General features: G+C 57.8%; 2 protein-coding genes across 4 annotated transcripts; both read right to left on the reverse strand.

The window, feature by feature from the left end:
• Positions 1-346: 346 nt before the first annotated feature.
• On the reverse strand, positions 347-7,130 carry LOC117876054 (cytochrome b561 domain-containing protein 1). 2 transcript variants are annotated; one of them, XM_034767795.1, is made up of 3 exons: positions 6,905-7,130; positions 5,087-5,124; positions 347-3,591 (listed from the first exon to the last, which is right to left on the reverse strand). In XM_034767795.1, the coding sequence occupies exons 1-3, from the start codon at positions 7,026-7,028 to the stop codon at positions 3,163-3,165; spliced, it is 591 nt and encodes a 196-aa protein (XP_034623686.1). In that variant the 5' UTR covers positions 7,029-7,130; the 3' UTR covers positions 347-3,162. The 2 variants fall into 2 exon arrangements, with proteins under 2 accessions (XP_034623686.1, XP_034623685.1); XM_034767794.1 differs by having other exon boundaries at positions 347-3,666.
• Positions 7,131-9,888: 2,758 nt separating this feature from the next.
• ATXN7L2 (ataxin 7 like 2) lies at positions 9,889-27,135 on the reverse strand. Of its 2 annotated transcripts, none has more exons than XM_034767797.1 (11): positions 26,999-27,135; positions 22,266-22,334; positions 20,865-20,969; positions 18,887-19,091; positions 17,597-17,910; positions 16,403-16,485; positions 15,485-15,729; positions 14,989-15,181; positions 14,519-14,640; positions 11,859-12,705; positions 9,889-10,264 (listed from the first exon to the last, which is right to left on the reverse strand). In XM_034767797.1, exons 1-11 carry the CDS (start codon positions 27,129-27,131, stop codon positions 10,250-10,252), a joined length of 2,331 nt encoding a protein of 776 aa, XP_034623688.1. In that variant the 5' UTR covers positions 27,132-27,135; the 3' UTR covers positions 9,889-10,249. The 2 variants fall into 2 exon arrangements, with proteins under 2 accessions (XP_034623688.1, XP_034623687.1); XM_034767796.1 differs by having other exon boundaries at positions 22,266-22,337.
• Positions 27,136-27,479: the final 344 nt, after the last annotated feature.

A 27,479-nucleotide genomic window follows, 5' to 3' on the forward strand; every position in this document is an offset into this window, starting at 1 on the left:
ACCCTCTGCTCAAAGCAGGACCAACCCCAACTAAATCATCCCAGCCAGGGCGTTGTCAAGCCTGACGTTAAAAACCTCTACGGAAGGAGATTCCACCACCTCCCTAGGTAACCCGTTCCAGTGCTTCACCACCCTCCTAGTGAAAAAGTTTTTCCTAATATCCAACGTAAACCTCCCCCACTACAACTTGAGACCATTACTCCTTGTTCTGTCATCTGGTACCACTGAGAACCGTCTAGATCCATCCTCTTTGGAACCCCCTTTCAGGTAGTTGAAAGCAGCTATCAAATTCCCCCTCATTCTTCTCTTCTGCAGACTAAATAACCCCAGTTCCCTCAGCCTCTCCTTATAAGTCATGTGTTCCAGCCCCCTAATCATTTTTGTTGCCCTCCGCTGGACTCTTTCCAATTTTTTCACATCCTTCTTGTAGTGTGGGGCCCAAAACTGGACACAGTACTCCAGATGAGGCTTCAATGTTGAATTGTACTTCATTAGTTCCCTGAGATGGAAGACATTCCCACCGCCAAGCGGCAGGCAAAGCCAATGCCTTTAGCCCACAGGGCAGGGACTTGGCCCGGCTTTTTGGACCCATAACACAAGAGAGAGAGGGGATTCAGTTGGGTTAAACAAGCCAGAACCACTCAGAAAGCAGCTAAAAGGAGGAATGTCCTGAGCTTGGGAAGTGCAAGGATTGCTCCTGCCAGCTTCACAAGGTTAATCCAGAGTGACACTGCAGGTGGAGTTTCAGAAAGAGGAGTGAGTCCTCAGGGAGGGGAAGGATAGCTGGCAACCAAACCCTGAGTGCACAAAAGAATCTGCACGCTCTTTCATTTTCCAGTCGAGTGGGACTGAGCAGAAGACGGCACAAGGGTTTCAGCAGCATGTTCACAGCAAGAGCCATCAAAGGGTATCACAGCCCTTCCATGGGTCTCCACCCCGCTAGCACATCTGCCTTGCCCCTGCTGCCACCCCCACCCATGCAGTGATAGTCTGCTCACTGCATGTGTCCCCACACTAGCATAGTAGCTGATCCTCAGGAAGGATAGCAGCCTATCAGAGCTACTCTTTAGCCAGGGCTGCGGTGCTGAGGGTCCCAAGTGAAAACCCCACTGGTGATGCATACAGGGAGGTGTGGGGGGCAGGACATTGGACATTCTGTTGGTGCAGTGCCAGCTAGTTAGCACCTCAGGCTCCTGTTCTCTGCTGTGGTCCTTCACCCCCTCCACAACTGCCCCACCCCAACAACTATTCACGAAAGAAGGGGCTAAATGTGTGATTTAACCAAGCACTCCGTCCAAACAGGGGCCTCTCCCCAGAGCTGTGCAGGTTCCTTGGATGCCGGTGAGACAGCAGCGGAGGAAAGGGAAGAGGGTGAACAGGCAGCACCCCCAAAAGGAAAATGCAATGCAAGCCAGTGGGACACTTTCCCTGAGATACTGGAGACAGACACCAGCCGCAAGTCCTGCCATTGAAATGGTTAAACATGGGAACAGTGTGAGTCAATCAGCTTCCACCCCAAACATGGACCTAGGAGCTTTGCTGCTGACTAAGGCTACGTCTACACTATGGGGACTATAGCAACACAGCTCCATCACCGCAGCAATGCCAGCACACACCCGCAGTGTCAATGCAGCCTGCAGACGGAAGGGGCTTTTCCATTGGCATAGGAACACCACCTACCCCAGTGATGGTAGCTAGCCTGATGAAAAACTACTTCTGTCACCCCAGCTGTGTCAACATCGGGGGTGCGGTCAGCACAGCCATGGCGCTCGCAAGCTCTGGAACTATGCTGACCTAAATTTTCAGTGGAGCCCAGGTCCAAAGCCCAAGTCATTGCGAGTTACGAAGCCCCCACAGCTAGTAAACCTACCCCTGGGCTACACCTGCAAAGCCATCCCCAGCCCACGAAAACCCCAGGGACACTGCAAACTTGGTTCTTTCCCATTATAACCCGCTGAGCTAACCCATGGCCTCTGCCCCAAAGCGACACGCAGATACAGACCTGCCACTGCAGCAGGGGACAATCAAGAGCAGAAGTCAAGTGCTGCAACTGGCCTTTGAAACAGCCGCTTCTCTGAGGGGGCTTCACAGGACGTGGAGGGTGCCAAGCAACCACCTCCCCAGGATCCCCCCACCCCATCCTTGGCTAAAGTTAACTCAGTGTTTGTCAAAGAGACCATGCAGAGCCAAGACCTTTGCTTACCCACTGGATGGGTACAGCCTGGGCAGCAATAGTGCAAGTTTCCACACCCAATGCCACCTGTCTATGGTGCTATCCTCACCATAGGATCTAGGTGCTTACCCGCATGCCTCAGGCATAGCTAGACCACCAACTCATTTCACACAGGCCCATTTCACACCCCACATTGGCGAGAATCCAGGCAAAAGGCCCCATATCCTTCCAACTGCTCCCTCAGCCTGCTGGGCCCTTGGGGGGAGGGCCCCAACTATCACAAAATCCAACCCTCCTGCCTAGGAAAAGCCTGGGGCTCTGTGAGGTCCTGCATGGGACAGGGCTGGGGGGCATCACAGGGGGAGAGGGCAACGGGAAGCCCAGAGTAACATTAGGAACAATAATTAATCCAGTTTGAAGAGAACCTGGGACCTATTGCACCCAGGAGCTCTTCTGCCTCATTTACAATCCCAGCAGCCCCAGGGGTTGAACAACAAGTAGAGATGGCCAGTGGAGTTCTGCCTGCAAAGATGGGCCAGGGCTTTGCACCCAAAAGCAAAGGAACTCATCCAGGGGCAGGACCAGCTGAGCTGCAGTGCTAAGGGGCAGGGACTCCAGTGTGAGCCAGGAGCTTGAAATCGAGCCCTGGGTCCAAAACCTGAACAAAAAGACATTAAGTGTATCTTAGCTGTGATCCGCCAGCTCAGGACCTACGCCCACAGGGCAGCTCTGCTCAAAACACAAGGGGAAATGCTCATTAGTACAGGGAGTGAAGGGACTAGCCACAATGCACCTGTGCACTGTGGAACGAAGGCAGAAGGGCAGGCAGGAGCTCAGACCCGGGGGGGTGGGATGGGAGAGGGGGGATGGGCAGGCCGGAATTCAGACCGGGGGGGGGGGGGGGGTTGGGGGGAGAAGAGAGGGGGATGGACAGGTGGGAGCTCAGACCTGGGGTGGGAAGAGGCACAAGGAGAAGGGGAGGCCGGAGTTCAGACACGCATCCTTTTCTTCGGTAAGTGAACGCCCGTGGTCTGGTTCATGATCACCAGGGTAGGGTAGAAGGGCAGTGCCAGGCAGAAATACCAAGCTACCCCTTTGATCTGTGCTTGGAACCAGTCAGAGCAAATTCCGAGGACTACAGTGAAGGTGGCCAGCAGACACACAACCAGGCCACATGTGACATGGTACAGCCTCAGCCGTGCCACAGAGGAGATCCTCAGCAGCTGGGGGAAGCGCAGGCTAAGCCCGCACAGAGCCTGCCCGCAGGTGGCAGCCAGAGTCAGGACTCCCAGGAGGCTATGCCAGGAAACCAAGTGCGGGAGCTCGCTCCGATTCTTGCTGGAGATGATGAAGGCCAGGCCCAGCGTGGCAGCCACAACCACTAGCGTCTGCGCGGTCCAGTGCAGCCACACTTTCACCTGGCGGGAGCAAAGGCAGAACGGCGAGTTCTCGGGTGAGAAGAGCAGGATGGCTTCGGGTAGGCAGAGGCAGAACTGGGGACACAGGAGACCATTAGCAACACAAGGCCCGGCTGCCCCCCACCCTGCCCAGCAGGAACACTGGCCAAGGACCCTGAGTGGGACAGCACGTTAGCCCAGAGACAGAAGAGCACAAGGGGCCTTTAGGGGTAGAAGGAAAAGTTCACACTTCCAGCCATGAGCCACTACCTTGGGTAGAGCCATGAGATCGCCACCACCAGTGACGAGAGGACTCAGCGTACATAAGGGGGGACTGGGAAACTTGGCCTTGTCCCTGTGAGTTAGTTCAATCCTAGCAAATCATGCACACTCCTGCTCCCATCATCAGCGTCAGGGCTTTGCAGGGCAGGTCGACGCTGACGCAGCATTAGCATGTCACATGCGGACGCTACACCCACCTCCAGCCTCTTTCCAGGGGTTGTTTTGAATCTAAAAAGCCCCCTATTGCATATTCCTGGGGACTTTCGAGACCTTCCTCCCACTCCAGTGGAGCTCAGGTGGGATACGCTCCTGCAGCCCCCATGTTTCTATTCTGCGGGGTGGGGGGAGATAAAGGTCAGAAGCAGGGCATTCCAGGCTCGAATACGTGTCCCACTTTTTATTATTATTTTTAAACCTTCAGGGCATGTTGCAGGATCCAGCTATTCCCTAAGGCCTGTCATGGGAAGAGGGTTTTCTCGGGGGTTAGAATTTGCCTTTTCGTTGTTTTCATTTAGCTATGCTTTTAAACTAGTGTAAATGTGTTTGGAAAATTGTAACTGGTGGCCAGTTTATCAATCAAAATAAATAATTCTGATCTATTTCATATATAGTGGAAACCATCTTTAACTCCTGGCAGTGTAAGAAGGTCTTGCCTCCCACTGTACATTCAGAATTCCCAGATACACTTCTCTTACTGATGTTCACAAGCTTCCCACTCTGCTCCAGACGAGATCCCTTCACCCCTGAACCCTCGCTCTCAGCCATTGGCACAGCAGCTTTCACTCCAAACTGACACTGAACCACATCTGGAATCAGCCATTTGCGCAGGGCTAAGAACTACTGTTTGGGGGCATCTTGCCAATCAGGAGAGCACCTACTTTAAAGATGTGGGGAATAAATTCATTGTTGACACCAGATCAAATGCTCTAAAGTCTGCGCTTCTCTCCAACCACCACATCCACTGACTGAAACACTGGAAACCAGACCTCGGGAGTGAATGGGAGCCAGCTAGGACACGCAAGTACTCAGGAAGATAGCACTTGCTGCAATGGATCATGGGCTGAATCCGACAAGGACAAATGAGTGCATGCTGCTAAGGGTGGCTCCATCTGCACGAGTGGGACCCCGGGGGAGGGAAGCCAGAGCTACCTGCTAACGTCTCCAAAAGCAAACCAAAGCAGCTATAAACCCGGGGACATTTCTAGTAGATAAACAGAAAAAAAAATAAACTTACCGCTATAGACATAAAGACAGGGTGCCAAGAAAACAGACCTGGAAAGGAAAGAGTCAACACTTCGGGTTGGGGCAACACTTAGCACTAAACAGGAAATGATGCTTCATTCACCCATTCTGTACCGGAGCACTTCTTATCACCATTACATTTCCTCTCCCCTGGCTGTGGAGCCTAATGGGGACAATCAAGCATGGAGGGTGCACTGAACTATCTGGTGCTCTGGTCTGAATCCTGTTTTCCTGATGGATTTGGGAAGGCTTGTGGAATACAGCATTTCAGTCCCTTTCTCCCCACCTCCACCCCCACCCTTGGCAATGTTTATTTCTATCCTTGGAGATAATATCCCTTCTCAGAATTAATCAGTGGTTCTTAAAAACGACTGCGTGTTCAAACTGAGCGGAAGCCAAGATGAGTGCAGCCTTTTAAACAATGTTACATTGACCAGAGTCTTTGCACTGCAGCTTTTCCCAGATACATCCCATTTCACACTCAACTTCTCCTGCCCTCCCCACCCCCCCCCCACATGGACCCAGGGCCGGCTCTGGCTTTTTTGCCACCCTAGGCAAAAAAGCCACCCGCTGCCCCCCCCCCCCCCCGCCAGCGCGGCAGGGAAGGGCGGCGAGCCCTCCACGGCTCTGCTCTCCCCGGCGGCCAGAGCGCCGGGAGGAGGGCGGAGAGCCCAGCTGGGGCTCTCCACTCTCCCCGGCGTCCAGAGCGTCGGGAGCAGGGCGGGGAACCCCCGGCGGCCGGAGCGCCGCGGGGAGGGCGGCGAGCCCAGTCGCGGCCCCGCTCTCGGGCAGGAGCGCCCCGCCCCGCCGCGCCGCCCCCCTCCAGGCGCCGCCCCAAGCACATGCTTGGTGGGCTGGTGCCTGGAGCCGGCCCTGCATGGCCCTTTTCTAACAGCAGAGAGTTGACCCAAACACAGGGAATGCTGAAACTGACATGCTGGGAAACTTCATAGATGCTGAAAAACTAAGTGGTCCATAATTTCACACTTCCTCTTTCTCCTCCCACTCTCCGCTAGGTCCCTCCGCACTTTAAAAGCCAGTGTCACCCATCTTCGTGAAAAGGAGCGACTGACAACACCGTGGAGAGCAAGAAATAAAACTGCTGGCTCCTGCTCTCCAGCCCCTGGCTCCCTCTCCCAGGGGCGAGAGGAGACATGCACATGGGTAATGCTGGGACAGGAAGGGCTCTGGCCAGTCCCAGGAAGGACGACACCCCATTTCAGAGACCCAGGACAGGGAGGATGTTCTCCACAGTGGAAGAGGGGTCCGGAAGGGGGTTGGGAACTGACTCAGTGCAGACCCCAATGCCCCAACACGGGGGCACTGTACTATAGGGAGCAGGGTGGAGGCTTGGGAGAGGGTGCTCAGTTGCTCTGTAGCCCACTTACCAGTAATTACTAAGAGGGAACCCCTGACTCTGGCCCTGCGTTCCCCGCCCTCAGCCTACTGCATCCCTAAAGCCCCATCACTTCCTCTCCCACCACACCTCCTCTGGCCCCTGCACCCTCCATCGCCCCCCATCCAGCTTCACCCCAACACTCACCTGGGCCCACCCAGCCTCCCGCCTAGTTCATGCCTCCCCTCCCCTGGCTCCACACTCCATCCCTGCCCCTCCACAAACCCCCATCAGCCCCCTCCCCAGACCAGCCTCCCCTACCCCAGTCCCTACCCCCCTTAACCCTTTCCCCAGCCAGCCCCTCCACTGACCTCCTCAAGTCCCTGCCCCCCTCAAGTCCCTCCCCAAACCATGCCTCCCCTACCCCAGCCTCCGCCCCTTAACCCTTCTCCCCTCAGCCCCCACCCCACTTACTGGTGCCGGGTCGGGAGAGCAGCAGTAGGAAGAGGGTGAGGCCCAGCGCCACCAGGTGCGCCAGGAGGCCGGTGCCACGCCGCAGCCAGCGGGAGACGCGGGACTCAGGGGACCCGGCCTGCATGGCAGGACCGGGGGCGGCCCCCGCCCCAACGACACCAGCCTGCGAGGGGTGGGGAGGGGCCGAGGGCGTGAGACGGGGCCGGAGGGGAGAGGGAGGGGTGGAGCTAGAGGGGGGGGAGAGGGAGGAGTGGATGGGAGAGGGCGGGGTTAAAGGGGGCAGAGGGAAGAGGGAGGGGCCAGAGGGGTGGAGCTAGAGGGATCCAGGGGGGCTGGAGGGAGGATCTGGAGAACTGAAATCCTACTGGTGGAGCCACTCTTTCTCCCCAGAGCCTTGACCCTAGACCACCTCCCTTTGGGTTCATGGGGCGCAGCCCATCTTCTAGGAGGGCAGTCAGCCTGGAGGCCAAAGCCCCATCGCCCCTTTGGGCTGGCATCGCTCTGGGGCCGGTTCCCTGCTGTGCCGGCTGGCAGCCAACATAGGCCAGGACCCCAAAGGGGGCAGCTCTATGGGTGTTTAAGACCCACGCCCACACCCCAGCAGTATGAATTCAGCCTTCCCACACAGGGACATCACCCAGGGCTCCTGGGCTGCCCCGTGTCCTGTGGGCACACTCTGCTGCCCTATGGCTAGCAGAATGAGGCTGGGGAAACTCCACAAAGAGGGATCTGGTCACAGACACTTGGAGGAATGGATGTTGAGGGCTTTTTCTAAACCACTGCCCTGCCTGCCCATTCTTGGGCAAGGATCAACTGACTGCTTCCTGCAAGCCTGCTCCAGACAGGCCTTTCCTCACTCCCACAGCAGAAGGGCTGCTGTTCTCATGCGCAGGGCTGGCTGCGCCGCCTACCATTCAGGTTGCTGGACGTTTCCCATTATAAAAGGCTATTTTCAGTTGCTTATAACTTTGCCAAACTTTAACCAATTGGGCTGAAATTTTCCATGCTGGGTGTCTGCTCCAAGCTGATTTTTGTGGGGGATGAGGGAGGATTTCAGACAAAACAGTTCAGCTGCTTCTGAGATGAAGGCTAGTGAAAAATACCTTGTTTTTCCCACGTTAAAAAATTCTGAGCCTCTTTTTGGAAAGCTCTAGCACCTCCCTGCTTTGGGACAGGGACTTGAAGTTTGACAGGGTGTTAGAAATGTGCCTTTTGCCATCCCTGGAGAAATCTGCCCATATTTGGCCAAGTTATGAGCATCTGAAAAACTGCGGTTTGCACATGCTCAGCTGAGACTTCGATTTTTGCAGCTCAGTTCTCCAAAGATTCTGGCTGCACTGGGTCCACTCCAGGCTGGGCCTCACAAGCACTTTCCCTGCACGTGCAGTTCTGGGTTGCTGTGGGTCATGCCAAGGCCCAGCCAGGGTGCCCGAACTGAGAGCCAGGAGCCAGTCTCCTGTGCTCTCAGTGACCCCCCCTGGCTGGGTCCAGGCAGCTTGGAGGAGGAAGCTGCCTGATATGAAAGCAGAGGGAACGAGAGCGAGAACTGTGAGCTGGGGAGAGCAGATTGAGGCTATGTCTACGCTGCACACCAGCGTCGGCAGCGTCTAGGGGACGTGTAGCGACACACTACAGTGAAAAGCAGGCTGCGTCCACACTGCAGTGTGTAGCTAAACATGTCAGTGAAAGGCTGGCAGGGCAGGCAGTGGGGGAAGGCTCCAGTAGCTGAGAGACAGCAGGACACAACATGGCTAAAAACAGCAGGACAGACTGGGAGGCGCAGCTTGGGCCAAACAGAGACGTGTATTACTGTAGTGCCCAGGAGCCCTAGTTATGGACCATTGTGCTAGGTGCTGTACAAACATTAGCCTGAGGCAACTAAGTCACCACTGCCAGGCACCCAGTCCCAGCCTGTTTAAAGAAGAGCTATAAGCTGAAGAGGGTCTCTATCCAAACCGCCTATCTGGGCTCTCCTTGGAATGCCAGCCCTGCAGCCTTTCCCCAGGATCTCATCATCGAGTTACAGATCCAACACTAACCAGCTTTCTTGGAAGAGGGGAAAAAAAGGCAGCTGGACAAAGGACCTGGACTGGGGGTCAGGAGCCTTGGGCCTATTCCCAGCTTTGCCACTTGGCTGCTGGATGACCTTGGGCAAGTCACTTTTACTTTCTATATGCCTGTTTTCCTTCCCACCCTTTGTCTAGTTGAGATTGGGGCAGGGACTGTCTCTAACCATGGATTTGTACAATGCCCAGCCTATCGGGGCCTTGAGCCATTAGCCCAATACAACAAATAATTCATAATAATAGACTTGGGGGGTTGGACCAGCACAGCATTGGCCAAGCAGCAGATATGATTCTCAGCCACGCCACAACTGGCTCAAGCCACCCTTCTGGTCCTAAGGACAGTGCAAGGTAGTAATCTTCACAAACGAAGACATGAGCTGGAGGAGAGTTAGACAAGAACATGGGTGCCGGTTCAGGGCTGTCCCGTCGGGGTGGGGTATTCCTGTCTATCACACAACCACTTCACTGGGTGCCAGTTGCTGACCAGGGTTAGAACAGGAACGGGGCACTGAGATAGAAATCGGGCCAGGCATAATGAACACCAGAGGGAATCAGAAAAACAGAGGCCTCATGAATTAGCCCAAGACATTGCACTAAAGGACCGGCATGAACACTGCATGATCCTGACATAAGCCCCGTTCCGGAGCAGCGAAAACGCTTGCGTCACCAAGCACAGCTTTGGGAGAAGGGAAGTGCCTACACGTCAGGGCACTGCCAGCAGGGGGAGCCACCCATGCACCAGGCATATGTCAGGGCACTAGCAGCAATAAGCGATGACATGCACACCAGGGCACGGCCTGCAGAGGGATCTTACCCCCACATGTAGCTGGCTGGAAAATCCGCTTCCTGGCCCTGCCAGGAGGGGGCGCCTGCCCCTCCCCCCCCCCCCCCCCTGAACGCCACAGGCCAAACCCACCCTTTCAATACTGATTTTTCTTTTTTTAAAAAAGAAACAAAAACAGCAATAATAATTCTTATAAATATCCCAGGCCGGCTGTGTGGCTGCCTCCTCGGTCCAGTCCATCCGCTTCAAACCTCCTCCCAGGTGTGGATTGGGTTTGCGTCTGGATTTTTTTTTCCCCCTTGGGATTTTGTTCGTTCAGGTTTTTTTAGCAGCAACAGAACAGGAAAAGAGTCTTGAGGTATTTTTATAGAGTTTTTTTTTTCTTTTAAAAAAAATAATATAAAGTTATAAAAAGCAGTGGCCTCTGAATCCGACCCAGGGCCTCCCAGTCCTCAGGACCGATGGCTCCGTCTGCATCGCACAGGCACTTGCTTGTTAATGCGCTTTCGACTGCAAGGAGACAAGAGGACAGGGGGTCAGCACAGCGGAACAAAGAAGCAGAACAGACGAGCGCGGAAGGCCAATGTTCCCCCGCCGCAGGGGCTCAGGGACTAGGGCGACTTGTCAGGAGCCCAAGGGCTGTGTCTAATTGGCGTCTACTTATAATAAAAGCACACTCTTGTGTTTGCATCTGAATAGCTGAATAAGAGCTCTCAGTGCCAGAGCCCTTCAGAGAAGTGCAGCATGCCCTGTGCTGCTGGAAATGCCATCGTGTGGCCCTTGTTAAGATCAGCAACTTCCCAGCGAATGTGCCTCCTCCCATAAAATGGTGATTCCCTCCCCCGCAAACTTCCCCAGGGACCTGAGAATCCAGCTGCATCTTTGTTGCACATCATCAGTAATAAAGGTTCGACAGGCCAAGTTAAGTGACCCCTAGTGGGTTTTCACGGAGGTCACTGACTGATTCTGTTAATGCACAAAAAGGAACAGACTCTTTCCGGTGGCCGGGCTGGCCCCACAGGTCTAACAGGAATAGACTCTACCCTGCAGGGCTAATGGGAGTCACAAGCAGTAGAAACATAATGACACCAAGAAGCCAGCAGCTGTGATGCACACAGCCAGAAAGCAGGTTGGCTGAGTACAGGGGGGATGTTTCACCTTTCAGAGCAGATCAGCACATCAAAGCTCACAACCCCTGAGAAGCAGGTCAAGATCATTCTCCCCATTTTATGGACGGGGAAACTGAGGCCCAGAGAGGGGAAGCAATTCACCCAGCGAGTCTGGGGCAGAGGTGGGAACAGAACTGTTTCTTGGCAGAGTTCAGAAGCTGATCAGCCGTGTTCTCACCCTACAGACCGGGGGTACTGGTCATGTACCCGTCCCACACCAGTCATGACCTACATGCCTCCCATTAGGAGAGGCCACAATCCTTCCCAACAGCCAGGACCATTCTCTGCAGTGCTGTGAGCTCCCGCAAGGCAAGGCCTCTGCCTCAGTTCCACAGCACCTCCTACTGGGAAAAGCATGTCCTGCTGGCTGTCCTCAGCCTGAGCCCCTGCTTGGAGGGAGCAGCTGTGGGCACTCCCCCCAGCCAACTCCCAACAGCGCCAACCGCTGGGGATGTGACACCTCCGAAGAGTGCTTGGAATACAGACCACTTTGCACGTAACCATAATCCTATTAACCCGTCTCATGCTGGGGACCTGTACTGTCTGGTGGCCAGGGGATGAGCTGCCAGCTGTCTGGGCTTCAAGGAGCCTGCTTGCCAGGCAGTGCCCCAGGGAAGGGCTCTCATCCTGTGGCAGCTACTCCCGGTGTCCGCTCTGCTCAGACCTCTGCAGCCTGGTCCAGCCCCGCAGAGCTCAGAAGGGCCCCATGAACCACGGAGTCCATCTGGGAAGGCGCTGCAGACCCCAGGACGCAGCCACGAGGATGGGGAGGGGGACTTTGGGAAAAGAACTGCTATGGAGTGGTGGGGACGACAGAGCAGCAGGGGGAGACCCAGAGGCCCACTGCATTGTTGATGGGCAGGGCAGGAAGATCAGCCCGCTGTGGGGGTGCACAGTGGTGGGGAGTGGTGGTGGTGGTGGGGGGGGACACGTACCTTCAGTGCGTTCCGCTTCTCCTCGAAGCCCAGCGAGGCAACGGCCTTCTTCCTCCGCACAGCGCAGCCTGAGTCGGAGGCAGCGGCGGGGTGCTTGGCCTTCACCGGCCTGCAGTAGGTGGCCGCGTTCTTGCGCTTCTTGGCCTCCTCGTCTGAGAGGCAGTTGGCCTGCAGTGTTTTCGGCCCGTTCAGGGGGGAGCCCCGGTTCTCCAGTTGGGAGGCTTTGACTTGAGGGTGGCCGGGAGCCCTGCAGTCCGGGTGGCCGGCCCGCTTGACTCTGGAGCCTGGTGAGATGGCACCGTTGAGGGAGGCGGCAGAGGGGGAGCCCAGGGAGGGTTTGGTCTTTGCAGGCGGGTGGGGGACCTGGCAGCTGGCCACCTTGCCCTTGCCCGGGTCCAGGAGGCAGGTCCGTTTGTATGGGGGGCCAGTGGCGGCGCCCAGAGGCTGCTTGCGCTTTCGGGCCGAGGCCTCTGGCTCCCCGCCACCCGCTGGCTCCTTGGCTTTGGAGGACTTGCTGGCCTTGGTGGAAGGCAACTTGCTGAAGGATGGCGAGGGGGTATTGGCCGGGAGCGGGGAGGTGATGGACTGGCTCCCTCCCGTGCAGTCTGACTGGCTGCAGGCGGCCGCGGCGTGGGGCGAGCCCACCGTGTAGCTCAGGCTGAGGTGGCCGCGGCTCTCCCTGGCAGCCGTTGCTGTACAGGACAAGGAGGTCCTCCCGGGGGCGCCGTGGGGAAGGCTGCACGCCAGCGAGGAGCTGCCGATCTGGGAAGTGCTGGATGTGGAGGAGCCCGGGCCGGCGGGTGATGGGGCTGGGTGCAGCTGGGGGTCAGCAGCTGGAGGGATCTTCCTGGTGAGGCCAATGAAGCGGAATCAGAAAGGTAGGGGGAGGGGCTGCTGCTTATTTAAACGACACCCACAAATCCCACCCCCCACCCTCTCCCCCATCTGATCCCGGCTGTCCCCCACTCATCTCTCCCACCTGCCCTTCCCCCATCTGTTCCCAGGCCATGTCCTGCATCCCCACCTCCTGCCCTTCCCCCATCTGATCTGCAGCGCCTGCCAGCCCCCTCCCACATCCGATCCCAGGCTGTCTCCCAGCACTCCCCACCCCCCTGCCCTGCCCCATCCAATCTCTGGCCTCTCCCACATCCAATCTGAGGCATTCTCCCCCCACACCCCATCCACCTGCCCTTCTCCTATCCAATCCCGGGCTGTCTCCAACAACTGCCAGCCCCCTCACCCATCAGATCCCAGGCTGCCTCCCCCACACCCCACCCACCTGCCCTTTCCCCATCCAACCCCAGGCTGTCGCTTCCCCCATCTGATCCCAGGCCATGTCCCACCTCACCCCTGGCCCCATCACCCTTCCAATCCCAAGATGCCTCCTCCTCTAGTCCCCACCATCTCCTCCCTACTCTGACCCCCATCCTCCCTGGGGACCCTGGGCTCTTTCCTCCCCGTCTGATCCCCAGCTGTCTCTCTCATGCACCTGTCTATCAGGGCCATGCATCAAGCCCTGTGCTCCAGCCCCCCCTGCTGGAGGAAGCCGGGACTTAGCATCACTGCAGGTGGTGGGGATTTGGGGGTGTGGGTTAGGAACAGGCCAGGGAGGTGTTAACCAGCGCGATAAATGTTAATAGGAATTATTTACGTTCCTGGCAAAGCACTTTATAAGGATCCTGCTCTTAATATTCCCTGCCGCTGAGATCTCAAAGCACATTCTGAACGCTGGCCCAGCCTCGGCTCCCCCAACAGACTGGGGATGTTACCCCTGTTATACAGATGGGGAAATTGAGGCACAAAGCAGTAAACGGGCTGGCTCAGGTTACTCAGTAAGTCAGTGACTGAGCTACAAATAGAACGCAGGTATCCTGGCTCCCCAGTGCCTGCTGTAACCTCTTAACATGCTACCACTCTATTTGGGGTTCCGCTCCCAATGGCCATCATCTCTCGCTCCCCCAGATGCTCTGAAGGGCATGGAGGGACCCCACCAGCCGCTCCCACTGCAGGCAGAAGGGAAGGGGGGCAGGGGCAGGCATTACCGTACAGACTGAAATAGAAGCCACCCTCTAAATTTAGCAAGGCTGAAAGGAACAAAAGTGATTGACACATCAGCTGACCTCCCTTCCTGAAAACTGCCTCCTCAGTGCTTCCTGGGGTCCCCCAAGGCTTCCTCTGCAGCCTGCCTCGGTTACAATAATGGGGTCACGACACCCCCTCGTGCATGTAGGGTGAGCTTCCCCCATGAACGGCTGGAGATCTTACCATGCGTTTTCTCTGCCCACACACGTCTGCATGGGTTTCCCAAAAGACTGAAGGTCAATCGCACCCAATGCCACCCCGGTTCTAGGCCGAAGATGGGAGGCAGAGGTGCTGATGCTCACCCCACCCTTTGGAAGCTGGCTGAGGAGGGGAGTGGCTGGACTGGGAACTGCCAACTGTCTAGCCCAGTGCTCAGCTGTCCCCACCACAGGGGAAGGCAACCCCCCCAGGAGCTGAGCAGGGGCAGGTGCCACTCGGGCAGTCTCTTATCTCAACATGTGAGCCGGGAATGATTTCCTCCCACATTCCCAGGCACCCCACCCCCACCGCCTGGGCTAGGCGCAGACACACCCGCCCCACCCTGGCCCAGGCGCTGCCTCCCCCAGCAGGACACTCACTTCCACATGTGTGAGCTGAGGTGTCTCTCCAACATGGAGCTGAGGGCTGAGCAGAACCGGTCCAGCCGTCGGTTGAACACGTAACACCCAGGGCTGACCAAGCGGCTTCCGAAGGTGCAGAACTGGTTGGGATTAAGAGAGGAGGGGGAGAGAGCCATCAGGGAGGCCGAGACCCCTGTAAACCACATAGCAGCACCCTGCTGTGGGTCAGGAGCCCAGCCCATAGCATGGCAGAGACGACGGACTGTCGGCTGGATCCCCAATCCCCTATCTCCTTCCCCGCCCCAAATGTGGCAACTCTGCACGGGTGCCAGCTGGATTCTGAGATCCAAGCACCTCTGTCGGAGCAGGATGCTGACAAACTGGCCTGAGAATCACTAGACAGGTCATTGTCCCCAGTGCCACCAGGGGGCACCGGTCTCCGCACAGAGAGGGGCAGAGACTCACCCCACCTCATGCCAAGCACTCACCGCCTGAGGCCGTGGTGGCCGTGTTGCATAATGACAGTCCAGCCTGTGGGATTCCTCGGCCATGTCGTCCTCGCTCTCGTCACTCGATACCCGGCTACTGCCCTTGGGCACAGGGAAGGGGTAGAGCCCGGGGTCTCTGTCGCCACAGGTCGTGGACGGCTCCTCCGGGTCGCTCTCTGAGGAAACCCTGGACCTGAACCCAATGAGAGGCAGAGGAGTGAGAACTGTCGTCTCTGGGGGCCTACAGGTTAAAGCTGCAGAGGGATGGGGTTAGGCCGGGGGGATCTATGTGCCAGAGGCACTGCTGGAAAGGGCAGACAGTCCCCACTGGGGCCTGGTTCTGCTAGGATCCCTGCATGGGGAAGGTGGGAGAGGCCAGCCCCAGAGAGGCGCCTGCACAGCACCCCCTCCTACGCTAGGGCGAGTGAGTCTGCCCGGACTGACACACACAGATGGTTGCTGGAGGCAAACCCGAGGTTCACTGCTGCTGCGTTACCTGGGAAGTGCACAGTGGGAGTGGGGCTGCTTTGCGCGGCAAGGGGAAGTGCTGGGTAGAACCAACGAGGTCTGCGCCCCGGAGGAGGCTTCCTGGGAGAGTCGGTCGGGGAGCGCTTCCTTCCTCACCGGGCTCTTCTCCTTGGGGGACTCCCCCTTCCTGGAACTGGCCTTCAGCTCTGCCACCAAGACATCAAAGTCCTTCGCCCGGCCCTGCACCTCACGGCGCTGGTGCACTGAGTGAATCTGTGACGAGGGCAGGAGGGGAGAGCATTACAGCCCCGGCTCACCATAGGATGCCATCAGACCCACCATAGGAACCCCCCCTAGTGCCTAGAGGCTCGCAGGAGCTACAGACCCTCTTACTAATTCAGCTAGTGGAGATTCTCCTGGGCCTCCCGGGGGAGAGGCCTGTGTTTGGAGCAGAGGCCCGAGACTCCACGTTTCCCTGTCTGCATGCATGCCACTGAGCCATGAGATGAAGCGGTGTCTCTAGTCCATGGGGGCCTCCTAGAGCCAGTCAGCACTACATCTCCCACCCCCTCTCCTCCAACAGGCTAGACAAGTGGCTCTCAACCCTTGACCTGTGGGCTGCTTGCATCCCCATCAGCACACAGCTGCGGCCCATGTGACATTCTCAGGGCCATACAGGTAGTATATATATTGTGTGGATGTGGCCCACATAACAGAGAGCTGCACGTGCGGCCCATAATGGTAAATAGTTTGAGAACCACTGGATTAGACCTTCACAAGGTGGCACTTTATAGCCATGCAACAGCAAACGCTTCTCTTCCCCAGTGGGCATGTCAGTCTGGAGCCTCCTGCAGAGCCCTTCAACCTCCAGCTGGGCTGTAGGGGGACAGGCACTCACCCTGCCTCCTACTGTTCTACCAGGAAACAATCTCACACATGACAGTACCTTGCAGGTCAGCAGCCGGGTGCAGATCTTTTTGGTGTCAGGATTCACAACTCCACACTGCCTGTTCAAATCACACTCCTTCCCTGCAGGGCAGAAAGACAGAGCTGAGATGCACAAGGGGAAAGCATGGACAGGGCCTGGCTGGATCCCGAGCTCGCCCTGCTCTTTAGAGTCTTTGCCAAACTTCCTAAGATCCCTGCGTTTGGCCTGGAGCTTTGGTTGACTGTTGGAACAAGCTTTTGTGCCAGGAGGTTCTCGCCATTTCAAAAGGGAAAATCTTGCTTCTTGCCTCTATTTAATGGGGTGCTGTCATCACCAGCTTTCATGCTCTTTGCCATGGGGCGGAGCTCAGATACAACTGCAGCAGGTGCTATATAAAACCTTCCCCCTGAGAAATGAGGCCCAGTTCTTAGGATCTGTTATTACAAAGCAAGGTGGGGTTTGGGGCTTACTGAACGGGGCATGAATGGAAAGGTTTTCATGGGCTTGCCAGGGTGGATTGAAACGTCCCAAACCACAACTAAAGCAGAGTTGGGCGAGTGCAGGAGATGCAAAGATGTGCAACGGGATCTCTGAACACTGTGAACAGCTCCTTCGGCCTCACAATCTCCAGTGTTAGTCTCATTGTCCAGATGGGGAAACTGAGGCACTGAGCATTTAAGTGACTTGCCCAAGTCTGCACAGTGGGTGGGTGGCAGGGGACTAGGACACAGATGGCCTGACTCCCAGTTCTAGGTTTGAGGCACTGGCCCAGGCTCTCTCTCATGGGACCCAGCGGACAGCCTCCTAGCTGCGTGCAGCTCTTTAGGGCTATATAGGTACTAGATGAGTCCCAGGATCTGGCTGGTGGCCTTCTCAATTTTCCTGGGCTCCAATCAGGGGAGCGCTCCTTGGGCTGGGAAAGGAGTGGCTCAGCTGGTGTGTGTGTGGCAGGAGAGAAAAGGAGATGCCAGGATCCCTGCTCTCGCCATGGGGCAGAGAAGAGCCCACCCCCACACACACCTCCCCGCTCAAGGAGAGAGGCTGAATTGAGCCGCTAAGAGATCATGACTGTCAGCCAGCACTGAGCCACAGAGCTGTGTCATCGCACAGGGCTGCTGAGTCGCCACCACCCAAACGCCCTATCCAGCTGTCATCTTGGCCTGATTCAGCATCACCCCCACCGGGCAGCGAAGGAGGAACAGCAGGACTCACGCGCCATCTTCTTGTGGGATTTGGGAGGCGGTTTGCTGGTGCCCGGCTCCTTCTCCCCTGAGGCAGAGGTGCTCTCTGGTTTCCTGTCCAGACCATCGGCGGGCACAACGGAGTCGACTCCTGCCTTGGCTGGCACAAGCGGCTCTTTGGGCAACACTGCCAGGGACAGCTTCCCCATGGGCTCTTTGGAGCTGGCAGGTGGCTGCCCGGGGACAGAAGCAGCAGCAGCAGCCTTCGGGGGCACCTTGATGCCGTGTCCATCCGGCTTGGGAAGGCTGGAAATCTTCTCCAAGTTCACCACCGGCATAAACAAACTGGAAGGAGAAGGGACAGGCTCCGAGAGCTCAGCCAGGAAATGCGCTAGCGACAGCTGCAAACCTCCCCGGCAGCAGAGGGTGACTGAGGCCCGTCTGGGCCAGGTCCCAGCCCCCGAGCCACATCCTGGGGTAGGTGCTCTGGGCTTGTGAGACCTGGACTCTGGGCTACCCTTCTGAGCCCCTGGACTGGGCCTAGTGCCCACCAGCCTTGTGGTCGCGTGTGCTCCGGCCTGCTACGTACCTCGGGCTACCCCTGTGTCGCACACAGACGCCAGTCCAACCGGCCACGGTGGCTGGGGTGAATGGGAGGTGCAAGCACTGGCAGGGGCCGGGGCTGGCTGAGTTAGTGCAGGGCCCTCATTTCCTTGTGCCTCTCCTCTGAGGGGATCATCGGGCTGGGACTGTCATCCCTCCCGAGCACAGTCCAGACGAGCGACCCCCGGCACGCACAGAGGGAGACGACACCCTGCTCTGGAAATGCCTCCGTCCACTGAGGCCCAGGCAGCCAGGGGCAAAGGCGCGGTCTCCATCGAGACCCTGCCGCACAGCCGAAGCAGCGCATCTCCCGAGCCCAACAAAGTGGGGTGGGGCTCCCCCTTCCCCAGCACATCCCCCTTCATCCCCCTCCCCACGTCAGAGCCAGCTGGGGTTTCCCTGCGGCCCCTCCCCCCATGTCAGAGTGCAGTGGGGCTCCCCCTAACCCCCTCCACCCATATCAGAGTGGGGCTCTCAGTCCCCTACTGCCCCTCCCCCCATGTCTCTCTCCATCGCCCCCCTTCCTCCTCCCCACACAGGAGAGCAGGGTCACCCTCCCCGGAGTGGGGCTGCCCCCCAACCCCTCTCACATCAGAAGAGCATAGGCTCACCCCACACCCACATGAGAGTGGAGCCAGGCTCCCCTCAACCCCTCTGTGTCGTGCCCACCCCACCCCCCATGTGAGAGCAGGCTCCCCCTTTGCCCCGTCCCACTCACCAGAGATTGTCTTTCTGTGCCTTGTCTGGCCTCTCGGGCGGATGCTGGGCCCGGCTGCGGGAGTTCTGCGACTTCTCCCGTGAGGCCTTGGCGCTGCCGTGGCCCCCGCAGGCAGGGGGCTGCCCGTTGACCGCATGGCACTTCTGGGCGTTGGCAGATACCTGCGCCCGGGCGTAGAGCTTGCTGAGAGGTCCGTGACGTCTTTCTGGAGGGGAGAGGGAGGCTCTGTCAGTGACACACACACATGTGGCCCTGCCCATCAAAGGAGGGGGACAGCCCTCACTGTTCTCCAACGCCCCGGGGGAAAGGGGCTGCAAACATGCCCCAAGGCACCAAGGGCTGCCTGAGTCTGCAGCCAGGCCGGCCCCACAGGAACGGCCCCATTCATCTCAGCGTGTCGTTCACTCTGAAGGCTAATGATGACAACTGAAACAGCAACAGTCATGTCACTGCTGATCATTTTAACAGAACCATCCAGCTGGCCTGGGGTGGAGCCTGGACAATGCCGCTTTTTCCATCTCCAGCCAGCTTGTCTGAATTGAACAGCAGTGCTGGCTAAGAACCCAGGAGTCCTGGCTCCCGGGCCTGTGGTCAGCCCAACAGGCAACCCCCTCACTTTAGCAGCCTGATCTGCCTTGTACATCACCTTTGCTTGCAAAACCCTGTGTTTGGGAGCCGGCCCAACAGACCCCAGCGGGTCCAACATGTGTCAACAGCTATCAGACCCTTCGACGCCCCAGTGCGGTGGCAGCTGTCCCGAACAGGCTGCTCCACTCCATCTCCCTGCAGGCCCCCGGAGAACCATGCCCAGCACCAGAACCTGGGAGCCACCCAACCAGGCCAGACAGAGCAGCCAGGCATCCCTTGCTCTGCCCACCCCAGGAACATGGCTCCCGATGCTGCTCTTTCCCACCCCCCATCCTTTCCAGGATGCCGAAGGTAGCTCCTCCACGCTCTCTCGCCCTGCCGCTGATTGCTGGGGGCCTCCCAGCAGCAGGCAGCTCCTGCCGTGGAGGAGAGGGTGGGATTGTGCCAGGTGCGGGGGGGGGGGGGGAAGAGGGGCGGGGTGGGCCGGGTGGGGGGGGGGGGCAGAGGACGACGGCTGGGATGGGAAACAAGCTGCCAGCTCATAACTCAGGGATGCTTTTTGAAGGTCCCCTAAGAAAGCGTTTCCCAAATGATGGGTCCTGACCCACCAGCGAGTCATGGGAAGGATCTAAGTGCGTTACCAGGCCCTAGGCAAACATACATTTCTCACATTCCAGAGAGCAATCCCGCCCCACTCTCTCCCCATAGCGGCAGCTCCTGTCCCGTGGGGCCGGGTCTGGCTTGCCACAGGCATTGTAGCCTAGCACGGGGGTCACAGCGTCACTCAGGTTTGGCCCGGCTGCCCCTCTCTCATGGGCATGCACCAGTTTGCAATACCACTCACTCAAGCGTGGCCTGGCCACCCCGCATCATGATGGCCAGGCCAAACCTGTGTGGCGTTGCAACCCCCTACACCCAGTCATGATGCCCAGAGCAGGGAGCCAGGCCCAGCCCCACAACAGGGAGTGCGGGGGGCTCCTCTCCTAGACCTTCACCCCCCCAGGGCTGCCCCTCCGCACCAGGCAGCATTAGGGCTGCGGGGCCAGGGCGAAGGGTGCATAAATGTTGCAAAACCAGACCAAGTGCAGCCAGTGGGGGACCTGGGTGGCCTGCAGCTTCCTGCACAGCCCCACGCTGCTGCCTCTGCAGCATTTCTCTCCCCACTGCAGACGGAGGAGGCAGAGCCTTCCCTCTGGACCCCTGCGCCCCAGGCTCAATCTAGAACACAGCGGCTGTGGCCGGGACACCAGCGGAGTCGTCATTCCAGAGCCGCTCCGAGGTCGGTGCCTAGAGAACGCGGGGGAGGAGAATAGAACCAGGGTCCCCATTCCCGGCCGGCCTCAGAAGGGGCCCGGCTGCTGACCTCACCCCGGACAGTCAATCGGCTTACCGCAGTGCTTCTGAAAGGCTTGAGGCTTGACCACTTGGCTACAGTGGTTACACACCACCAGGTAGAACTCGTCGTGGGCTGGGCAGTGCCCAAAGATAGACATGTCTGCCAGGGCAAGAGACAGCAGTAAGGGAGAGGCCACGAAGGGCCCCCTGCGGCCTGGTGGGGCTGTGGCTGCCCAGGCCAAGAGACACGCCTAAGGAAATCCACCTTTTGTACCCAATGCGAATGGACAGTCACGTCCCCCCTCCCTAAAGGGAGACTACAGGGGCTCCAGCTCAAACCCAGCCCAGCTCAGCGCTGCTGCCAGCCAATGGCTGTTCATGGCCTGTGTGAAATGAGCATGGTGGGTCTCAGATTTCAGTGGACACAGAGCAGCTGCCACCACCACGAGTGGGACCCCCTCCAGGCAGTTTCAGCAGAAGCCAAAGGTCAAATGGGTCATGGAGCCTGACCTCCCCACTCAGCCCTGGAGAAGGCCCCTCAGGGCAAGGCTGGCACGGAGGAGGGGCAGCTGCCACCCGTGCAGATGCTGGGGCTATGGGCACCTTGGTGTCCGGTTTATGGGTGCGCTGCACAGACGATCCAGAGACAAGGGCCTCACGAGGGGCTCCAAAACCTCTGCATCTCAAGCCTTAAACTGGGGGACAGCCTGTGGCCCTCACGTTGCCCCTGCCCCAAGAGCAACTGGGCCAAAGCAACTAACTTAGGGCTATACGGTATGCTGGGTTTCTGGGGCTCATCCACTTGGATTGCAGGGCTGCCTGGTGTGAGGCTAGGGGGGATTATAGAGCACTGGGCCGGCTTTCAATGTCTGCGGGAGCCTCCCTCGCAGCAAGCAAGATCAAGGCCCTGGGCTGCCAGGTGAAGCTGGGGAACAGTCAGGCCAGGAATGCTGGAGCTACACCAACCTTGCAAGGGATGTGGGGGTCCCAGAAGAGCATAGCCCCCAACAGCCACGTTCTGTGCTTGGGCTCCAGGCCAGCTCTGCAGAGCTCCACAGAGCGCGAGGCCAGAGAGGCACAGCCTGGGCTCAAGTCTGCCCTGCGTTTGCTCTGTGCACTGAAGCCCATTTGTACCCAAAGGGGACGTGGTTTGTGCAGCTAGGAGCAGGAGCGGATCCTGCTGCGTTGGCTATTTAGCAGCTCTCTCCTCTGAGAGGGCCGGACAGCGTTGGACTGGTCTGAACAGCCCAGGTGAAGGGAAGTGATGCTGACAGCCTCAACCCATGAGCAGGGCCACAAAGTTACCTGCTGATGCCAAATTCACAACAGCTCCTGTGCTAACCACCCCCAACCCCCGGCTCTCACAGATAACAAGAGCCTTGGCCAAAGGAACAGATCATGCCCACTACTGAACCAGGCAGCTCCCTGAGCTGGAAGAAGCCGGACGAGCTCTTACCTTCCTTAATGAGTGTCATCGCATCCACTTTCTTGCTTCCGTTCTTGCTGCTCTCCTCCACCTCAGACCCTGCTAGAGACAATCAGCCCCATCAGCAACAGTCAGGACCCTTCCCCAAACCCCATAACCCAGAAGCCAAAAGAGCCTGCTCCCTACAGGCTGATGGGGGTGTGTGTGTTAATTGTTTGCAAAGTGGGAGGATGGCAGGTCGCCAAGCTGCCAACAGACTGAGGAGCCCTAAGAATCAGTCAGTTAACAAGGTGCAGGGCCTCGGTCTCAGGGAATCTCCCGCTTGGCCTCCCTGAATCAAGCAGGACATGCAAACAGCGCCATCAATGGACTGTTTGCCACATGACAGGTGGGGGTGGAACCAGGGTACGGCCCCGGGGCAGAGAAGGGGTCTTTGTCTGGGTCTGTGAAAGGCCTTTAGCACAGCTCCTTTCCCTGCGAAGCATCACAACCTCTCTGCTCGCCCTAGTGGATCCTGCAGGACTCAAGGTTGTCTACATGGGGAAGTTATTCCAAGGGCAGTACTATTCCAGAAGAGCTCCCTTTGGGGACACTCTTATTCCGACTTTTTCCAGGTTGGTAGAACTCTTCCGGAGGGCTCACTCTTTCCCTGCTGACCATCTCGGCAGCCAATGTGCTCAGCCAGGGCGGCTGGAGATCAGAGTCACTAATTTGTCCCCAGCACCATTCTCCAGGGCTTAGCCCAGACCTGCTCGAAGGGTCCCGAGCTGTGGGACTGCCCCCACCACCCCTGGGACATGATCCCCCAGCCAAGTGGATCTGCAGAGGGTAGGGGGGATCCAGCAGATTCCACGTGTTGGGACATTTTCCTTTCCTTGAGCTCATAGATTCCAAGGTCAGAAGGGAGCATATGAAAATCCAGGCTGACACCCGGCATAGTGCAGGCCAGAGACCTGCCCCCAAACCACCCCTACAGCAGAGTTCTTAGAGAGCCATCCCGTCTTGATTTCCAAATTGCCAGTGATGGAGAACCCACCCTGACCCATGTTATCACTCCCAGGTCTACCCCTGTGCACTGAGGGACGGGAAGAATGGGCAGCAGCCACAAGGAAAGGTAAATGGATAGGGGCCAGCAGCTGGGAAGGAAGGCGGAGAGGATCAGAGGTAGAACAGCAGAAAGAGGGGACACGTCTCCTGGGCACGAATAGCTTCCCACCACTCCCTCCTCCCATTCCGGTCCCCATGAACACCTTGGGGTTGTGCCACAGACCAGCCACTTGAGCAGCACGGCCCCCACCCTGCCATGCACACACAACGGGGTGCAAGGGGCAAACACGCCAGCTCCAGGATTCCAAACATCCCTTCGAATCAGCCCCATGGTACTGTCTGAATGCCACCTGCAACAGGGCTGGCTGGGAATTTCTGGTGGGGAGGGAGCTGGGGCTAATTTAAATTCTTTAGGGGCAGAAAGAGAATCCACTGCGGACGCTCATTTTCGAGCTGATGCACCTGGTTGTTGCAGCTCCAAAACTGGTGGTCATGTGGCTAAAGCACCAGACTGAGACTCAGGAGACCTGGGTCACTCCCCTGTTCCCCAAAGACTCCCTGTGTGATTCTGAGCGACTCACTTAATGGCTCCATGCCTCAGTTCTCCCCTGTTAGATGGGGCAGACGGTTCTTCCATTCTCCCATCCTTTGTTTAGCTGGGCTAGGTCGGCTGTACGCACGTCAGGGCAAGAACTGCCTCTTAGTGTATGTCCAGGCAGCCCCCAGCGCACAGGGTCCTGACCATCTCTGGGCCTCTGCATGCTACTGTACTACACACAAACAACAGGAGTCACAATCCTCTCCCCACCACTGTGCCCTTCTCTAGCTCGTTTCACCCAGGCATCCCCACACAACGAAACCTCAGTAAGCCCCATGGGAAACTGGGCCTGAAGAGGCTAATCTGCCCACGATCACACAACGGCAGAGCCAGGTTCAGAAGTCCTGACATCCAGGGCCTTGCTTTCTTCACTCCACCATGCTCCCTCTGCATCCGATAACCAGACACCACAGCCTGCACTCGCCTGCGCAGGACGCACCCACTGTAGACAGACCTCAAAACACAGACCGACTCTCACCAACCAGCGGTTCGCGGGATGGGGCTGTGTTTTGATGCAGGCATCAATGAGGCAGTAAAACATTCGCCCTTCTCCCGGCACTGTCATTTCTTTCTGGCACTAAACCCAGACGACGCTTTTTAAAAAATAGATTTGAAAATGATCCTAGAAATTAAAGCCAACCAGAGCAAATCCATAGTCCAATCTCAGGGGGAAATGCCAACAGGCTCCCAGCAACGAACAGCCTCGGAGAAGGGAAACTGCATCTATTTATAAAGCAACAACTTGCAAAAAGTTCCATGGATGTTAAACGCCACAGTGTGAGTAAGTTCAGGCCAGCCAGGACAAACCCACTGCAGGGAGATTCCTGCCCTGCACCCAGCGGGAGGAGAGATTAGATAAAAACTAACAAGGCTTTCTCCAGCTCTCATTGCTGTACCATTTTCAATCTACAAGCAAAGAACTTAGCCGACAGCATGAACTTGTCTGCAAAGGGAATTTGCTTCACAGCCCAGCTATAAATCCCTGAAAACACAGGAGTCATTATGCAAACTCTGCCGGAGCCCTAAGTAGATCAGGAAGCACGATGCTCTAACTACATCTAGTGCAAGGGAAAGGTAATGGAGGGGGAAGGGACACCGCTCCACAGTGTAAGAAGCATCACCAGGGACAGCTCCACCGGCCTCCGTTCCCCCACTTCCAGGGCCTTTCCAGAGTCCAGCGTCAGACTGTGTTGGAGAAATCAAATGACCCCCCCCCCCAAAATGGTGATGCTTCTGAACGATTCCTGGGATTTCAAGGGCAAAAGTCTCAAGAGACAGCTATCAGCTCCATCCCCCTGGGGAAAGAGGGCAGAGGGCGGGAGTGAGGGGTGAGAGCAACATGGAAGTGAAGAGCAGCATGGGAGGAAAGAGGGCTAAGAGGGATGGTGAAGTAGCTGGAGCAAGTGGAACAGATGCAGGGGTTGAGGGTGCAGAGGTCCAGGCTGAGGGGAGTAGGGGTGGGAGCAGGATGGGGGCATGGCAGGAGGAGATCAGGCTTGGTAAGGCTCAGGGACCAAGTTCAGGGAGGGCAAAGGTCAGGATCCTGGTACAAGGGGAACATGATCAAGTTCAGGTCTGCTGGGGAATCCAGTGGAGGAGAAGATCCTGGGAGAGTCAGCTCAGAGGACCATCAGAGACTCTGGGGTGGGGCTGGGAGATCAGTTTCAGGGCATACCATGTTGGGAGTTCAAATGTCAGGGATAATGTGGGGGGTCAGGGAAAAATCAGGGTGCATGAGATGGAGGAGGACCAGATTCAGGGATTCAAATGAAAAGTTCAGGGGGTGACAGGGCAGGGAGAGGAGACATCAGGAGCAAGGAGCCATGAGGGCATGGGTTTGTGAGGAATTGAGGTTGGTGTGGAGTCACAAGTGATAGGTGGGGGGGAAGAATAGCTCAGTGGTTTGAGCCTTGGCCTGCTAAACCCAGCGTTGTGAGTTCAGTCTTTGAGGGGGCCATTTAGGGATCTGGGGCAAAATCAGTACTTGGTCCTGCTAGTGAAGGCAGGGGGCTGGACTCAATGACCTTTCGGGGTCCCTTCCTGCTGTATGAGATAGGTATAGCTCCATATATTATTATTATATTATATTATTAGATGACCTCCTGAGGTCCCTTCCTACCCTGATATTCTATGGTGCAAGGGACAGCTGGGCAATCGGAGGACAGGCATCACAGAGATCGGGGGGCTAGGGAGCTGAGGACAAGTATCATGGTGGGATCTGCTGGGCAGGAAATGGTGAGAAGGATCTCCGTGCATCTGAAAAAGTGGGCTTTTTACACACGAAAGTTTATGCCCCAATAAATCTGTTAGTCTTTAAGGTGCCACTGGACTCCTCATTGTTTTTAGGGATCACAGGGTGAATCTGCTTTCAGGGGCTACAGAGAAGGTCAGGCAAGTAGGGATCACAGAGAGCATCCAGTGTGATCAGGAATCCATGTGGTCAGGATCCAGAGAAAGGATCAGGGCTCTCAAGGATCGTAGCAGGATTTAGTGGATCAAGATTCAGAGATCCTGAGGTATCCCATGAGATCTGGGATCAGGGGGTGCCCAGGATGGACATAACGGATCAAAGGGGATCCGGCAGGGTTGGGGATCACAGCATGCACATAACAGATCTCACACACCATGCTAAGCACATACAAAAGGGATTAATGATCGCAGGGGATCCAGTGGGGTCAGGAAATGATACGTGCTCAGAACACACATCATGGATCATGGGTGATCCGTGGGGTCAGGGATCACGGGGTGCTTTGGACACACACACAGGATCGCAGGGCCTGGTGGTGTTGGGGGCTGTAGTTGATCCACAAGGGATCCAGTGGGGTCCGGGGACTGCGGGGTGCTCAGCATCCCATAAGGGATCCGGGGGATCCCGCGAGCTCAGGGATCCAGGGTGCTCAGGATCCTGGGGATCGGTGATGCGGGGGAATCCCGCGGCGCTAGGACCCGGCGGCGCAGGAGGCGAGGGCGGCGCTAGGACCCCGCGGCTCCTTTGTTCGGGGCCGGCGGCCGGGCGGGGGTGAGGAGCCGTACGGCGGCGGCGGCGGCTGCCCCGCTCCCCGCCCTGGCCCCCCCCGCCTCGCCGGCCCGGCGCCGGTCGGCGCGCGCGGCCCCTCACCTGGCTCGGCGGGCGGCCCTGCCCTCTCCACCCAGGCGCTCCAGCTCTGCCCCGCGAAGTCATCGAGGCTCGGCAGCCGCCGATCCACAGCGGCCATTGCTGCCGCCGCCGCCGCGCGTCCACGCACCGCCATCACCGCCGCGGGAGCGCGCGCCCCTCGCCGCCCTCCCGGGGCGGCCCACGCGCAGGCGCGCCGCGCATCCTGGGAAGTGTAGTCCTCTGCGCCCGGGGCAGGGGGGCACGGCCCCGACGGGGGAGGGCGGCTCTGCGCAGGCGCGCAGCTGCGGGCACCACACAGCCGCCACCCCGCGGAGACTGGGGGTTGCTGGCTTCGGGGCCGGGACGCCTGGGTTCTTTCCATGCCCTCTGTGGGGTGTCACTGGGAGCCGGGACGCCTGGGTTCCCTCTCTGCCCTCGGGGGGAGGGGCACTGGGAACCTGGATGCCTGGGTTCTAGCTCTGCCCTTGAGGGGAGGGGCACT

The sequence above is a fragment of the Trachemys scripta genome, chromosome 4, assembly GCF_013100865.1.
Source record: "Trachemys scripta elegans isolate TJP31775 chromosome 4, CAS_Tse_1.0, whole genome shotgun sequence".
In the NCBI taxonomy this organism is placed as follows: Eukaryota; Metazoa; Chordata; order Testudines; family Emydidae; genus Trachemys; species Trachemys scripta.